Source organism: Sinohyriopsis cumingii, chromosome 5 (assembly GCF_028554795.1).
Source record: "Sinohyriopsis cumingii isolate HCF-2022 chromosome 5, ASM2855479v2, whole genome shotgun sequence".
In the NCBI taxonomy this organism is placed as follows: domain Eukaryota; kingdom Metazoa; phylum Mollusca; class Bivalvia; order Unionida; family Unionidae; genus Sinohyriopsis; species Sinohyriopsis cumingii.
Window position 1 is genome coordinate 91706171 of NC_142965.1, and position 19073 is coordinate 91725243.

The window sequence follows — 19073 nt, forward strand, 5'->3', positions numbered from 1 at the left end:
CCCAATCTAATAAAAGGTACGGTCAAAGCATTAGGAATATACTTTGGCAATAATGAAGATAAAGAAAATTATAACCTTATTAAGAACAAAATAACCAAAAGTGTGAACATCTGGGCTCTAACGCCATTATGTCTCATGGAACGGGCACAAGTAGCAAAGACATATATGTATTCAAATATCAACTATATAACTAAATCAATTGACTTTAAAAATGATAGGCTAAAAATAATAGATAACCAAATTATTGACTATACCTGGGATTTTAAAACTCACTATATTAAAAAAGAAATACTTTACAAAGCAAGGGAAAAGGGGGGTTTAGCACTTACTAGTCCAACTATACTAAAACAGGCAAATATAATAAATAGGTTTAAAGATTTAAAACCCATACCAGATATGGCATGGGAAGGACTTTACATATATTGGTTTGGTTTTTTAATGAGGCATAGGAAAGACATATACAATAATAATAAACTAAGCAGACTACTGGAAACACCCAAAAAGTTCAGGGAAATTAGAGAAATACTTATGAAATATAGAGACAGAACAGAACAGTGGGAATTAGAAAAAGACAAGACATACAATTGGATTAGGGAAGATATAACCGGGAAAACTAAGAGTAAAGTAGAGTTAGAAAATATATATGTAAACTGGGATAAAGCATGGGGAAACTGGGTGAAATTAGGGTCCTTAAAAATGCAAAGCCTCTGTTTCAAATACATGCATAATGCATGGTTGACCGGAGAAGTCGCAGTGAGGCGGCACATGATCAGAGTATCGCCGAAATGCCCACTGTGCAAAAAATACAATTTTACTAAAACACATACTATAATACAATGTGAAACAAGACAGACTCTAAGACAGAAGATAATTGATGAAATTAAAGAGAAGACTACACACAAGACGCAGAATCTACTATATCTCGACGGTAATTTTGACAAGAAAACCTTGTACACAGTGACAAATTACATAGTAGACACCATGATGAAATGTGGACAAATTATAAAAATTGGAAGAGACTGACGGACAACCCTCTGCAAATCGCAAACCTCCCATTTAGGGGAAGTAGGGGGAGGGACAGGGCCCTTTATGGAGCAAGTACTATCAATGAACCACAGGGCTATATCACAAGGCGCCACGCGAAGTGAGCAGGTCTGTGGAAGAGAATGGAAAAAGCCCATAAAGGGAATTACAATAATACAACATAACACAAAAGCTGACTCTTAACATTTAGTCTTACTTCTTTTTCCTTGCCTACTATATTCTCACTCTTCTATTTCTATACAAAATTTAGAACAAAAATAAACTTTAGAAATTTTGGAAATAAATAACTAGAAGACAACCTGCTCAAGAGGGGAGAAGTACAATAAATAAATAAAATACTGAACCCACCTCGAGCACAGTTGTCTTAATTGAAAAATACGAGAGAGACACCATATAGCAAACATATAAACCACTAGGGTTTTAATTTCACAACAACGCAACGCTATCTCGTCCAAAATCAAAATTATATAGCCTCCGAGAGAGGTGATAGGACAACTGGGCTGAGATTTGAACACCGCTGAAGTCCCTACATAGAAACAATATATAGCAAACACAACACATAGCACCAACACATAACACACACGGGACGTAAGAGACCACTAGCAAGGTCACCAAAAGAACAAAGGGAAGCAAAACCGAAATTAGGTGATGGAAATCTATTTCGGAAAACAACCCTTTATACACACTAGGGTCATTTGGAATACCCCGACAAAATTCTAAATAAAACTTGCTTTGTAAAATTCTTTTAATAAAAACAACAGATACAACAAATCATTGGGGGAAACATAAACACATAAAACTACTTTCTCTTTGACTAAGTAGGGGTGGAGGGGCATCTGTCTGGTGCCTCTCCAAAAAAAAAAAAAAATAATAATTACCATAATACGCATATAACAGTGCATTCACATCCATTAAAACCTCTTTCTTAAATGGAACCTAAAATACACACGCCTCTCTACAGGACAGCTGTCTCTTTAAGGCATAATTTGTGGTTCCTTTGAGTGTCTTATAAAAAAGGTTTCGTTGTATTTCAAAACCCGATACAAAATCGAGATAAACATTCCTATAATAAAATATAAATAGTAGATGCCATTACCTAAATGGGACCAATCAAATTTACGAATGAAATATACCTTACTTCTTTCATTTTTCCATGAATGAGTTCCACCTCCTGCAGACCAACCGTGTGAATCTCCTGGGCAGTGACCCGATAACCCAGATGATACATGAGGCATGCATGGTAGTATTCTGTTCCGTCTTTAAGACCGTAAAGACCTTCTGTCTTCCGGGTAGACGGTTTGTACACCTATAAGGTTATAAGATTTAGGTATTTACGTTTTGCCCTGGAAACTAATCGCTGTGCTTAGTATGGAGAAATACTTGCAAATTGTCTAATCTTTAGAGTAATTACAAAAATTTAACATACAAACATACAAACTCACGTACATGTAATATGTAAGTATCTCAAGCAAAAACACAGGTCCTTTAAATATGATTATCACCTGTCTTTTGTATCGAGGTCATCACGTCACTCATATGATGGAATAACCTTTCATTGGGACCGGTGTAAAAATAACGATAAGATTGTTAAATAATTTTCCAGTTCAAAAAATCTAAATCTTCCATAAAGGAGAGAGAGAGAGAGAGAGGGAGAGAGAGAGAAAATGTACGTACGTTTTCAATAAAGTGTGAGAGATCTTTGTAGGCTTTTCTCATAATTTCGAGATGGACATGTGACCTATTCTGGACATCTGCCCTACATGAGAAATAAAACAAGGTAATAACGCTCTATTGGGTAAAACAAAATTTCAGGAATTCAAGATAGGGTCATTAGGTTCTTTCAACAGCCGAGGGTTGAGACCATCTCTTATATTTTTCATCAATAAAAAGATTTTCAAATTTGCTGTTGTGGTGGATGTATAGGATGTCAGATTGGATCCCTTTTCACTTAAGCAAATTATAAACCATTATAAATCTTTTGACAAAAACCGCATGTCATAATGATCATCCATTGAAGAGGTGTAGCGACAACAAGTTTGTCAAAGGCAGCCGTCTTGGAAGCCATATTGGATGTAGGACTGGTACCATAATCATTTAGACACAACTGTGTATCACAACTCGATTGGTAACAACCCGTCTGAATTGAGTCCTCCATTTGGAAATAAATGAGATAACACTATTTTCAAGATAGATACAATGGTGGCTATTTGAGGATTAGTCATTTTCATTTACGAGCTACAAGACACCATAACACTTCTTCTGTGAAAAACCTATTGTCAAAATGAATTTCCATTTAAGAGGAGTTGTGAATTATTTTTTTCAAGATGGCCATATACTGGGTATCAGCTTAGCGCCATTTTAATATAGGAAACAAAAATATTATCAGAAGCTATGCTGGAGAAGTAGTGACAACGAGATTTTCAAGCTAGCTACAGTGGTTGCCGTATTAAACAGCATATAAGTACCGCTGTCATTGAGGACTATAGTGTTGTCTTACCCTTCATTTTTCACCACCCTATCTATTAAAAAACGAAAAGAATCAAGGATATAAAAACAGTCAGTTCAATCATTAATTTATGCTTTCTAACATGGTTGTATCTAGTTTTATGACATGGTTGTATCTAGTTTTATGACAATCCTCCAAGTAGTATAGGACGAGTGGCGACAAGGAACTTGTGCTTTCGGACGGACGACGAACGAAAGGCCATCCCATATTCTCATCCGGTCTACAATCATTAGAGCAAAAACACCCTTTTAAATAAAAGAAGGTAGTGTTGATGCATTAGTTCATTTAATAGATGCAGCTAAGGCGTGCGAACTCTGTCATACAAGCAAGATTTCAACAACTAGATAATAATAATAATAATAATAATAATAATAATAATAATCATGAGACATGAAATAAATAAATTAACTAATAAGCTATAAAAAATTTAAAACAAATAGGAAAACCTAAATATCTCAAAAATTAATCCATGCGTGCAGCCGTCTCTTGTTATTGATTTGGTAAACTAAACGAAAAACTTTGGATCCGCATCATATAGAGTTTTTCTGTACTTTTCGAAGTTTAACTGTATATTTTGACGAGTTGATTTCACAATTACTAAATGAAGGATATATAATTTTGTAATTGCATATACGTGGTCATTTCAAAGGGCATTAAAAAGTCCCTATCATAATTTTTAGATCCAAGTGACAGAAATCTCCTGTATTTGCGACCGTGACGTTTTGGTCTCGATCTGGTGTTTTTGATCATCAAGCGACTGTTTCATGGCGTCATAATAAAGTACGACGGACTTTAACGATGAAATAGTGCTAGATACGATTCGAGTGTTTGCAAGAAAGCAATGACATAATGGAATAAAACTGAATTACGTTTCTTATCCACTATTAAAAACAAATCGTTGAGAAAATAATGAAATTATAAGCTGGCAGTTAGAGGAGGAAATCCAGTTTCAGAGTTGCATTATTTGTATTCGACTCAGCGGAGCCTTGAAGAATGCAAAGAGTGGAACTCGTCAAATGATTCATTTTGTCTAGGTACCACCCTTAACAAAGAGTTTGTTTTATGGATATCCTTTCATGGGTTATATTCGGAAGAAGCTGAACAATAAAAGTATTACCAGAAACCTATTTCTCTCGGAAAAATAACACAATGACTGTAAATGCATTTTTTGTTTAAAAACGAACGGGGAAAAAAACCCCAACAACCCAAACAAACAGGGAAACCAGGTTTATATTGTTATCTTATTCTTAACGATACTTGGAAAGGTTGAACAAAAGGATGTAAGTCACGTGAGGCAAATTAAAAACTAGCTATCTTTATAGGCTGACAGTTGGAAACATACCTACTTTATCCAAAGCAAACCGAGGCTCCTTTATCAGCCGATGGATTGATATTGGTCATGGATGGAGAACGCTTATAGTATAAAAGTTGACATATGATGTCATAGACGTTAACAACGTATAATTTGTTTACTTGTGAGAACCAAAGGAAAATATTGTTTATTTTCATAAAACTGGTGCTTTCTGAAGCTGTTGGCCCAGTTGGGTTCATTGTTTTACTTTGCTGTCATTCACAAAGACAGACTTGCTTTCATGTTCCTTTGAAGGTTGACTTTAATTATATATTTCATGCGTATAGTTTTACATTTATTGTACAAAGGTAGAGACTTTGATCGACAATGTGCATATATGTACATGAAAGAATATCCTTTGAGTATGATTGACATGTGGCCTATGTGTATGAATGCATATCCTTTGAGTGTAGTTGACATGTGGCCTATGTGTATGAATGCATATCCTTTGAGTGTAGTTGACATGTGGCCTATGTGTATGAATGCATATCCTTTGAGTGTAGTTGACATGTGAAGTATGTGTATGAATGCATATCCTTTGAGTGTAGTTGACATGTGGCCTATGTAAATGTATGATTATCCGTTGAGTATGGTTGACATGTGGCCCAGACTAAGTGTTTTAATTATTGATGATCTGTCCTCTGATGAGTACTAACTTTTGTGCATCTGTGAGCTCCGTAAAATCCACAACATCTCTTATTGGGAAACTGTAAATAGCTAGAAGATTGTCTATGGAATCTTGGTTAAACTCTGCCTAGAATGGAACAGAAAAATACGTTTTATATCACAGTATACCCCTAGCTATCTATCGATCTATAATGGGAAGCTACAATTCGCTTCTACATAATCATATAACAAACAAGGCCAAAGTGCGTGCGCGCACACACTCATAAACATATATACTGGAATCGGACTTACATTACAAGATCAATTATGCGTATTTATGCATTTGATTAAGTTTAATCAGATACTAAGAAAAGTAAACTTGGCTCCAGTTTTAATGTGCCAATTACGGATGTAAATTTCCGTTTACATTATATAACACGAATAATCTACTTCCCTCTTAACAACGTGCTTTTCAAGACTGTCTGGGTTTTAAATGATTTACGTGACTTAGATTAGATGCATGTTTCACATTTGAGCTAACAGTCACTGCAATGCAATCCAAAGCCCAGCGAAAGCATGATACTCAAGGGAAAGCATCATCTAATCACGGTATAGAGTGAACTGAACCCATGAAAATTCCGCTGTATTAATAATAACAGAAAGAATGAGGAGTTTCATTAAACAAAAACAAAGATGACGACAACAACAACAGCACACAGACTCACGCAACGCGCAAACACCACCTACCGATCCACACAACCATTCACCCACCACCAATCACCATCACCAAATGAATAAAGCTTTTGCGTGACCTTAATGATGAACTTACCAGTGACGTTTTATAGAGCGTAGTTCCTCTGTCGACTGCATCTTGCATTAATTTTTTCACATCTCGAATCTGAAATAATAAAGGAATAAATGACTGATCAATAAACGACAACCATACTCGACGGATCGATGAAAGACAACCATACTCGACGGATCAATGAAAGACGAGATCGATGAATGGGTAAAGTGACTTGTGAATTGATAAAAAATATTTGAACCAATAAATAAATAAACGAATAAAATAGTCAAATATAACTAATCGGAACTACATAGAAAGGAAATATTACACTTTATACACATTTGGTTTGGCGTTTAAAAAAAACAACAAATAATGCGGCTCATATGATAATTACAATATTAGCATCAAATGCCATGAACATGTACATGTATTTAATCTTTATCAATGCATGTATCTATTTGTCTGTTATTATTTCGTGCTGATTATGTGTAATATTGATGAAAAAAGTATTTTCACGCGAGATATATGCGCATGACTGCACTGATGTATGTGGTGTGTGTGTGTGTGTGTGTGTGTGTGTGAGAGAGAGAGAGAGAGAGAGAGAGATTAAAACATACTTCAGGCACTGTTATTTATGTTTGGTCGTACCTGGTCAGGAATAGCGGCTAGTCGGGAGAGATATTTTTCATAATCGTCCATCCTGAAGTAGTTCCCAGCTGGTACCCACACCGGTTGAATTAACATGTTGGACAATGGCGTCATTGGGGAGAGAGCTCCATAACTGCACATAAACCAAACGTTTTACTCTTGCTGGATACAGTGTGTTGAGTATTTAACTGAGAATGACGGTGCTATACCATAAATTGTTCAATCGTTAATTATTTCATTCTTTTGTTTCGTTGCATGTTTCCTTCAGTTAAGTCAAACAGTCAGTCAGTCTGTCAGTCAGTCAGGCAGTCAGTCCGTCCGTCCGTCCGTCCGTCAGTCAGTAAGTAAGTTGTTGTTGTTGTTGTTGTGGGGTTTAACGCCATTTTTCAGCACGATAGGCTATACATGGCGGGCAGTATTAATGGTGGAGGAAGAACCCGGAAAACCCCGGAAAGAACCACCGACCCACGAGAAGCTACTGGCAGGCTTTCTCACATGCCCACATTGGCTGAATCTTAGACTCGAACCGCCGCAGACAGAGGTGAGATGGCAGTGATCCGTAACGAAGAGCGCTTTAGACCACTCGGCCACTCGGGGCCCCCAATAAGTAAGTAAGTAAGTAAGTAAGTAAGTAAGTAAGTAAGTAAGTAAGTAACATAGTGACTAGTCTACATCTTCAACGATTTACTCTGGATCAGGTCGCCGACTGCCAAATATGCTGCTTGTCGTCGCACAAAAATTGGTTGCTTAAATCGGTGCAGAACCGATGAATACAAAGGCGCTTTACGAGAACAATGTAGCACAAAAATGTATCCGAGGTTTCTTCCCGACTTGCACTTTTGTGATCTTTAATATACTAACACCTGTGTGGTAATTCCCCCGAAGTGTTTGGCTGTGAACTAATAAAGTATGGAGCAGAAACTTTAACATCAATTTTAAAATTTCAGGAATAAAATGTTACCATAAATAACTTAAATTCGAATGAGGTCTTAAAACTATGGGTACAATTAAATGTTATGGCAAGTCAAAGCATAGCAAACGGACTATATTAAGAACCCTTGAATTCCTCAGGCCAATGAAACCAGACTTGGTCCAATGTAACCGATCACGGACCTATCACAAGACAAATAAGATAAAATAATAATATAATACATTAATACATTTAAATGTATCTTCTTCAAGATACTAACTCTTTCCATTCATATCCGTTGATATACGTCTGAAGGTAGGATTTCAATATATCAGCGTCCCGTCTTCGTGGTCTTGTTAACGCTTTAAAATTTAATTTTTTAACTGCTCCCAATAGTTCTGTGTAAACTTCCTGAAAAGACATATTGTGACAAAATGTTTTGATGAAAATAACGAATTTAATTCTTATGAATTTCATGGGAATAACACACACACACACACACCCATATATATATATATATATATATATATATATATATATATATATATATATATATATATATATATATATATATATATATATATATATATATATATATATATATATATATATATATATATATTTTTACTTTAACTGATCGCAGATATGGACAAACTTGAAAGATGTACTGGAGCAGCGACATGAGAGAAAATGTTCTAAAATCTATAATTTTGCCATACAGGTCTAACCCCCGTTTCCGGTAGGTCACAGTCACGAATTCTAATCTGGATAATGTCCAATTTAGTCGAAATAAGGCTTAGAAAATAGACTAAAAATATTTTCATGTTAATCACGACAATATTTTTTCCGAAGATAAAAATCAGAGGAATTTCTAGTTTATACTGACCATTGAAATTAACGAGTCCAAAGGGACATATACCGAATCCATCACCTCTTCAATGAGATAACATTAATGAGTTTCTTTTTCTTGTTGTTTAATAAAATCAGTAGGTATTAACATATTCCTTTTTTCTGGGTCATGCAGGTTTTTGTTGTTGTAGGGTTTAACGCCATTTTTCAGCACATGATAGGCTATACATGGCGGCCAGTATTAATGATGGAGGAAGAACCCTGGAAAACCCCGGAAAGAACCACCGACCCTCGAGAAGCTACTGGCAAGCTTTCTCACATACCCACATTCGCTGAATCCGAGACTCGAACCTACGCAGACAGAGGTGAGATGGCAGTGATCCGTAACGGACAGCGCTTTAGACGGGTCATGCAGGCGCTTTTTGGTTACTTCGTTAACGTCAGTTTGTTTAGATTAGTAATTTAGATGTACAAAGACGAGACAGTCAACCGATGACGAAACCTTCCAGGATTTATTGAATTTAGATAGATTAATGTGTAGCAAAAAGCGATAGAGGTCTGTCGATTTTGATAAAATTGGCATAATTTGCGTATACAGAAAGAGAAATAACTGTGGGATGAATCCAACTGAGAAACAAGTGGGTCATCCCTCATTGTGCTATTGCCGAGCTGTCACCTACCGAATCTAAATTTTCATTGAGGAATGCGAATTTTCATAATCCAAATAAATGACTTGAATGTTTCAGACAAACTTGTTTTGAGAGACTAAGGTCATATTCAAGTACTGACGTGGGTGCATATTCCTACGAAAATGTAGACGGGAAGCTTGCTGCTCTCTATGGACCTCACACATTTTTTTAACATGGTATGCGCATACACCTTAACATGGTATGCATTTACATCTTAACATGGTATGCGTATACATCTTAACATGGTATGCATATACATATTAACATGGCATGCATATACATATTAACATGGTATGCGTATACATCTTAACATGGTATGCATATACATCTTAACATGGTTTGCATATACATATTAACACGGTATGCGTATACATCTTAACATGGTATGCATATACATCTTAACATGGTATGCGTATACACCTTAACATGGTATGCATATACATGTTAACATGGTATGCATATGCATATTAACACGGTATGCGTATACATCTTAACATGGTATGCATATACTTATTAACATGGTATGCGTATACATCTTAACATGGTATGCATATACATCTTAACATGGTTTGCATATACATATTAACACGGTATGCGTATACATCTTAACATGGTATGCATATACATCTTAACATGGAATGCATATACATATTAACATGGTATGCTTATACACTTTAACATGGTATGCATATACATATTAACATGGTATGCATATACATATTAACATGGTATGCGTATACACCTTAACATGGTATGCATATACATGTTAACATGGTATGCATTTCCATGTTAAAAATCCTTGCCTTGCTACATCAATGAATATATTCCAGTTTTAATTACGTTTGATGTAGTCCCATGAATGTCGCGATTTGAGCAGTGCAGTAATTTGTATCAGTCTGGTATATGAAGAAAGAAAAAATTATTCAATGCTGACCATGTATATGACAAAATAATACGTTTACTCATTCTTATGTCCATCTCAATACAACATATAAGTGTAAATACGTTTACTCACTCTTATGTCCATCTCAATACACCATGTAAGTGTAAATATGTTTACTCACTCTTATGTCCATCTCAATACACCATGTAAGTGTAAATATGTTTACTCACTCTTATGTCCATCTCATTGTAATCTGAGATATTATCTGAGAGAAAGAAATGTCTATAATTCGAGTCCATCTCCAAACAACATATACTCGATTCTGCCGTCGTATTATGTGCCAGTAGATCAAGGTCTACGATGTTCTAATAATAACTCCTAACAAACCGCATAGAACCACATCAGCCGGCGCATCATCCGACGGCATATCTGGGTCTATGCAATTTGCAGTCAGACAAACTTACAAGCGAGAAAATGCGATATATTCCTAATCTTTCATATGTTGCACAAATACATGACTATAACTTAAGTTTTATTATTATACTTAATTTATAGCAATATTTGCAATATCAGTTGAACATTATATCTTTCTCGTTACAGCAATAATGTTACTCACAACTCTTTTGTCTATAGATTCTTTCGAATACGATTCAAGTTTGTCGTCAAACTGATGATCCCCAACGAGAGTTGAAAATTCTGGATATTCTCTTTTCGTGATATGAAACAGTGTTTCCTCTAACTGATGCAATTTTTCGTCCTCTGAAGTAACTGAAATAAAACCGATGTGCAAGACCACCATTATATTTTGTCCAGTAAGTCATACAATTAGTTTAAAAATGGGGTTGAAAAATATATTTCCTATGCAATTCACTTGCAGTTTGCAGGTTCAGGCAATTATTGAATGACAATACACATTTCTACCAGTCCCCCCAACAACCCTTCGCAAGACAGAACATATCATATTACGCAAGTAAGATATCGGAATTTTTAAAACAGTACAAACTTGTGAAAATGCTAGCACATCATAGTTGAGGAATCACAAATAGAAATTAAGTCAAATTTAACAATATCTTAATATATTTCTTTTCACTTTGACCTCCACTGAATAAAAAGCGCAGTGCGTGCATAAAACAGTGATACATGCTCCATTGGAGCGAAAATCACTTTAATCCAACTAAGTAAGTAAGTAAGAATCATTAAGGGACTGCTCTGGTGGCCTATGTTAGATAGTCCGCCTGAGATGCGGGAGGTCGCGAGTTCGAACCCTGGTCGAGCCATTCCAAAGACTTTTAAAAATGGTACTAACAGTTGCCTCGCTTGGCGTTCAGCATTACGAGGTTAGCGTTAGGACTGGTTGGCCTGGTGTCAGGATAATGTGACTGGGTGGGACATCATGCTACATGTCTGCGGCATGATGCCCCAGTGCCATACATCACTATAAACTCCCACAGTGCAGACATCGTAGCGTTATGACATAAAAAATGTAAAGCTACGTACATCACACACACACACACACACACACACATACACACACACACACACACACACACACACACACACACACACACACATATATATATATATATATATATATATATATATATATATATATATATATATATATATATATATAGAGAGAGAGAGAGAGAGAGAGAGAGAGAGAGAGAGAGAGAGAGAGAGAGAATCATTAAAGCTCGAAGGTGGTGATAAAGCACAAATTATTTTAAAAATGTAAGGCTAAGTGGCTGTAAATGTCACAAAAAGAGATTAAAATCGGCAATCTAAATGTCATTGCAAAATTCACAATTAGATCTGTGCTTCTCGTTCTTTAGATTAGCAAAAAGTGAGATTATTGAAGATAAATAAAACGAGAAACATCTAGCTGATTGTAAATGTCAAATCGAAATAGATGTTTACAATAGTAAAGATTTTCTGCTTACAATAGTAGAATTTAGATGCATACAATAGTAAAATTCAGATGTTTATAATCGAATAATTCAGATGCGTACAATTTGTAAAGTTCAGATGCTCACAGTAGTAAATTCATATGCTTACAATAGTAAATGTCACGCAAGACACAAAGCCGTGAACTGTTGGATAATCTGAAGAAGATGCAAGGAAATCCTTATCACCACTTGATATGTTATCAGGTTAAATATACCCCAAACAGTAACGCTGAATGAACAGTGTTAAAAAATATATAATAATATTATAATAGAATGATACATTATATATTTTAACATTCAGCAGCCGAAATATGATTTAAAAAGTACTTCGTTCCTTCCATAAACCCCTGGAGCCGTATATTTTAGAATGGAACGTGAATGTGGAAGCATTATCTGTAAAAACAAGTTAGGAAAAAAACAGAAAAAAGTTTTCTGCATGACTGTTCGCATGTGATAAAGAATGCAACTTTTTTCTAGCAATGTACTGTATCATTCTGTTTAGGTAACACAAAGGAAGATACATAATTACCAGTATCGTTCTATTAAGGTAACACAATGGAAAATATAGAATTTCAGGTACCGATTTATTTGTCAGCGTCAGAAGAAATGGTCAATTGTGACGAGAGAGAGAGAGAGAGAGAGAGAGAGAGAGAGAGAGAGAGAGAGAGAGAGAGAGTTTCCACGGGCTCCGATCTCGATACCTATGTTACACTATCCGATAACTATAACCACTGAGCTAAACAGGGAACATCAAATGGGTTTAATCCCACAAACCTCTTGCCTGCTTGTTTAAGCCCCCCTCCCCCATACTATTTCTGGATTCGCCCCTGAAATAGTGAAAATAAGTGTACAGTTTAAAATTACTAAGATATATTCATGTTGTTAAATATCAAGCAACTCAGTTGTAAAACAATTACGGACTATCACATTATTGAAGATTCGGAACTGCAAATCCGATAGTGCTCGTGTTAAGAGGAATCCGTGTGTGTTGCGTTATAGATGTAGACAAATTGAACTGATTAGGAATGCCGTTAAAAGAGAGCAACCCAGCGCCTGTCCTTCGAACAAGTGAATTGCAACAAATACTTGTACCTGTCAATACAGAACACTTATCTACTACACTACACACGCTCTAACTAACATTCCACATACACGCAAAGCAAGCTTGATGCTAAAATATGTCCAAACCAAGCAAATGTTATGTTCAGAGAGAGATCAAAATCTCTTAGATGAATATACAAGAATCTCACGAAAAGTAATTCAAATTCATTTCTTCCTTCAAACTACTGAGTATTGAAACCATATTTTGACATTTTCTCAGCAATAACGTGATTTTCAAATTAGCTGCTGTTGTATACATATTGGAGGTCAGCCTGGCGCCATTTTCATTTACGATAAAATGGACCTCATTAGAAGTCTTTTACTGAAAGCCGCATGTCATAAAGATTGCCCATTCATGGGACTATTGGCAAAATTATTTAAAGACAGCTGTCATGATGGTTATATTTATGGATGTACGACTGGTACCATTTTCATTCATAGCCATCAAGAAATCATAATAAGTCAATAGCTGAAAAAAATCACGTTAATATAGCTATCGATTTGGGAAGAGGAGAGATAGCAATATTTTCACGGTATGACTTTCTATTCAGGAGTTGCAATACCAAGGTTTCGTCAGGTATGTGCCATTTTCTTTTAAAATCTTCTGGACATCAAAAGAAGTCTTCCGATGAAAACCCACACATTGATAGGTATTTGTGTTTATGAAGAGTTATGATAACAAGATTTGTATGATGGCGGCCATGGTGGCCATATTGGATGTCAGAATGGCGTCATTTCTATTCTGGTCTAGCTAAACATGATAAGAAGCATTTTAGAGAAAATCCCATGCTGGAAAGATCCTCCACTCAGGAGAAGTAGCAATTACATGGTGTTTTATGTGGCCGTTTTGGAGGCTATATTTGATGTCCAGTCAGTACCAGTTTCAGTTACGACCAGTTTTACCATGGGATAAATGTATGTACAAAGTTACTAAAGCAATCATCCAAGTAGTTTAGGAGGAGTAGCGGCAACAAACTTGTGCTTACGAACGGACATAAGATGACGTTCCATCCCAAAAACTTTTCTGATCTATGACCAGTAGAGCTAATAATTCAAGTCAATGTTTATTTCACATCTAGCTCACGGACTGCATTTTGACTGACTCTTTTCGGTAAATATTTTTATGTGGAGAGTTGCATTTTCAACAAACCTACACATCTCTATGAATTACACACGAGGGAAGCTAAGAACAAGAGAATGTCACAATGAGACTTTCCGTCTGGACAAACATTGTTAAGTTACCGCCGATCACCAGAAGCTTCAGGACTGCAGTTTTTATTAATACATTGTCATGCCAAAGGTAAAACAATACTTTTCTATTAGTATATAACTACTTTTCACGCACAAATGTCTCTGACTGACCATCTGAAAGAAGAATTCACACCGTCTCTGCAACTTTAACCAACTTGTGTGCGAGGTAATCCTTTCTGTCAGACCTCCATTTCTAAAGAACCTCTCAAGAGCACCTTTCAAACTACGATTTCCGATTGGCAAAAAATAATTGAATGTTATTACGTCATGACCCTAATAAATTACAACCAGTTAGATATTGTTGCAGTATCATGAATTTTGTAAATAGATTACAATGGCAAATGTAAGTTAGCCAAATTTGTCTTGTATAAACTAACTACAGACTTAAAACATCTGCCGTTGTCTTCTTTTTGAATGCATGTATAAACCTGTCCAGTCTTCCAACCACTGGTGACCTGGGACGAACGTAGCACTGACCAGACGAAAAATCACAAAAGTCTGAGATTTTCTAGCTCTTATCTAATCACATATAATAATTCATAAAGACACAAAAAATGATGCCAAATACTAATTCCATGAGGAAATAAAGGCCAAGGTTTTATACAGCACCTTCTGTATTTGGTATAGACACCCTACATCCGTCTTTTCTTACATATTTATTTTTAGTAAGAGACCGTGTATTAGAAGAGTTTAATAAATATCGGTGCCCTCACTCTAAGCACATACTTTGCAAAGAATTTTAATCCCGATGTCCTCACTCTAAGCATATACTTTACAAAGAATTTTAAACTCGGTGTCCTCACTCTAATCATATACTTCGCAAAGAGTTAGTTTAAGCATTGTGTCCTCACTCTAAGTATATACTTTGTAAAGATTTTTAATCCCGGTGTCCTCACTCTAAGCATATGCTTGGCAAAGAGTTTTAAACCCGGTGTCCTCACGCTAGGCATATAATTTGCAAAGGGTTTTAAACCCGGTATCCTCACTTTAAGCATATTATTTGCAAAGAGTTAGTTTAAACCCGATCTCTTCACTCTAAGCATATAACTTGCAAAGGGTTTGAAAACCGATGTCCTCACCTTAAGCATATAATGTGCATAGTTTAAAACCCTGTGTCCTCACTACAAGAATATAATCTGCATGATTTGGTGATTTGGGCCCATTTTAGTCGACACCGTGTACATGCATAAAACACTAAAACAAATACACAACACAAAAGCATCGGCTTATTTTGTGCAATGTTCTGTACTGACAAGAAAAAGGCAAAATTAATGCATAACTGACATACACAGAATGTTGAACTTCTGCACTTGTTACGGTTGAACATGTGAATAAATCTTTTTGAATGTGTAAAGTGTCTAACGCCCAAGGTCGATGAAGATGTATAGTTTTTACTTTTTGTCTGTGCAGTCAAAACTTGTACCCAATCAGGGGGAGAGGACGAACATTTTCCTGAGACAAATATCAATAAGGAACATTCTCGTATTGACGACTGAATATCATATGTTACATTCTGCCTTGGATATTTTAACATAATTGAAAATGTCTGCATCAAAGTGGCGATACAGGACTCTAATTACGATCTAAATATCATATTTCGAAGGTAAAAAGGTCCGAAATCCGAACGGAAAGAGAATTTCATAAAAGTGAGATTGATATGCATAATTAGGACCAGTTGAAACAGACGAGGTATACGATTACAAATGAGCACGAAAAGAGACAACAGGGAAGCAGATTTCTTTTCGTGTAATCTGCTGATATGAGTGATTGTGCGTGATTTGGATTTTTAACGTAGCTTTAACAAATTTTCAGTCATATCATTACGATGTCTGCAGTGTGGCAGTTTATAATGATATCTAGCACTGGGGCATCATGACGTAGACACGTGGCATCATGTCCCATCGAATCACGTTATCCTGACACCAGGCCGACCGGTCCTAACACTAATCTCTTAATGCTGAGCGCCAAGCGAGGCAGTTTCTAGTATCATTTTTATAAGTATTCGGTAGTTGACTCGTCCTGGGTTTGAACACGCTACCTCCCGCATTTGAGGCGAACGCTCATGGCTACTGTGGCGGTCTAGCTGAGACGAATACAGAGAAATAACAAAACTTCAGAATATATGGCTGATTTTATAAAAAAAATCTACCCTTTTAAAATTCAGGTTCCATTATAAAAGTAAACTATTTATTATTTCCAAATAGTATAAATTTGATTATATTCACGATAACTTGTTGTTATCGGGGTCTAATTGACTGTTATATATTAGAAACAACCTGACACCACGATTGAGAGGTGAATCCTAAGACCTGCATGACTACCACGGATTGCAAATTGGCAATATCAGAGACTAATTATCCTAAAGATAAACTAATTGGGTTTTTTTCTTCTTCTTCTCTTCTTCTTATCACCCTATGTTTGATACTGTTATATAACTAAGTTCCACCTTCTTGTCCAATCATAATTCGTATGTAGCATAATCTACACACCTCTTAATAGTAACCGGTCGGTTTCAAATCTCAGTTTTTGGAAACACTTAGTCCATTACAAAACGTAAGAGTAAAATCAATTTTTATCTGATGTAAAAGGCACCCCCCCCCAAAAAAAAATAAAAAAAATAAAAGAAATCTCGAAAATTATTTTTAATGTAGCCTTTCTGTGAAAAGGAAGAATATTGTACATGTCGTGTGGTTAGGAATTTCGAAGAATTAAGAACAGTTTAAAAGTCAGATGACTTTATGCAAACTAAACTAAAGCGGTGACAACAAACGGAGTTAGTCACAGGTTACAGATTTTCATATTTTCCGTACCCGCTAGACTGTACAGTTCTTTTATCAAGAGAAACATAGTGAGTGTGTAATCTCGTGTGTAGACCACGCGATTAAAGATGATTTTAATGTTTAATTTGGAAAAGTATATGACAATGCGAAATTTATGCATTGCTATATTGTCTAGGAACTTCCATCTATACTAAACTGTGTGGAGGTCCTAAATTTAAAGGAGGGAACACGAATACTATTTGTAAGTAGGGAAATTACTTATGCATTATTTTGAACTAGAAGACAGAAAGTCGTTTGGTTTGTAATATAGGCTTTGTAATCCAGTCTATATCAGTGTTCTACTTGCATTAACTGCAGTAACTTCACGTACGCATTCTGTTCTGTATAACTCTTAATATACATATAATGTCTAACATAAAATATTACATACCTAAGAAAAATATGCATGTAATGCTAACGGAAATACATGTAATGCCTATGAGAAATATTACATACCTAAGAGAAATATACATGTAATGACTAACGGAAATATTACGTACTTTGGGGATATATACATGTAATGCTAAGAGAAATATACATGAAATGCCTAAGAGAAATATACATGTAATGACTAATGGAAATATTACGTACTTTGGGGATATATACATGTAATACTAAGAGAAATATACATGAAATGCCTAAGAGAAATATACATGTAATGCTAAGGGAAATACATGTAATGCCTGTGAGAAATATTACATACTCAAGAGAAATATACATGTAATGACTAATGGAAATATTACGTACTTTGGGGAAATATACACGTAGTGCTAAGAGAAATACATGAAATGCCTAAGATAAATATACATGTAATGCTAAGGAAAATATACACGTAATGCTAAAGAAAATATACATGTAATGCCTAATGGAAATATTACCTACCTTAGGGAAATATACATGTAATGCTAAGGGAAATATACATGTAATGCCTAGGAGAACTATTACATACCTAAGAGAAATATATATGTAATGCTAAGGGAAACATACATGTAATGCCTAATGGAAATATTACCTACCTTAGGGAAGCATACATGTAATGCTAAGGGAAATATACATGTAATGATAAGGAACATTTGTATGTAATGCTCAAGGGAAATGTACATGTAATAATTTAATGAAATAAAGAAGTACATTTGTAAAAATCACGCAGTGCTCATATTGTATCAGGCCTGTCTTCATTTACATTTAACAGGTGCGAATCCAGGTTTTCATCCTAGAAGGTCTGACTTGAAAACAATAGGAGAGGAATAATTTAGCTTAATGCAATTAACTTCCTCTGCAATTCACCAAAGAGTGCACATTTTTAATACAGGCACGCACACACACACACCACTGCATGTATTTAACCTAATAATGTGCAGTCTTAACTGACGGCAAAATGAGATTCAACCGACCCTTACATTATGTTAGAATTTTTAACACCAAATGCTGGTTAGATGTTGAATATATCATGTGTCATTTTCTCCTCACCATAATAAGTTCAGTACAACATCGACAATTCAAACATCAATAACTCTAATACTCGGAAAGACTAGAATACTCGGCAATCTTCGAATACTCACTCAGTACCTATGAAAAGCATTATTTTGTGTGCGACATCGGTAAACTCGAAAACTAACAATAAGTGGCACCAAATACTTGGTCAATCGAAGTTGTACTTTTATGTTTTGCAAAAAACAACAA

The 19073-nt window shown here is 35.5% G+C and overlaps 1 protein-coding gene across 1 annotated transcript in view; it reads right to left on the reverse strand.

The window, feature by feature from the left end:
• The window catches only part of LOC149799756 (uncharacterized), a 47152-nt gene that overhangs the window by 9757 nt on the left and 18322 nt on the right, over window positions 1-19073 (reverse strand). Inside the window, exons 3-9 of the mRNA XM_089959147.1 lie at window positions 10890-11041; window positions 8133-8263; window positions 6943-7075; window positions 6337-6405; window positions 5558-5655; window positions 2719-2800; window positions 2183-2350 (exon numbers count right to left, since the gene is read on the reverse strand). Coding sequence (XP_089815273.1) covers window positions 2183-2350; window positions 2719-2800; window positions 5558-5655; window positions 6337-6405; window positions 6943-7075; window positions 8133-8263; window positions 10890-11041 — 833 coding nt within the window. The remainder of the gene's footprint in view (window positions 1-2182; window positions 2351-2718; window positions 2801-5557; window positions 5656-6336; window positions 6406-6942; window positions 7076-8132; window positions 8264-10889; window positions 11042-19073) is intronic.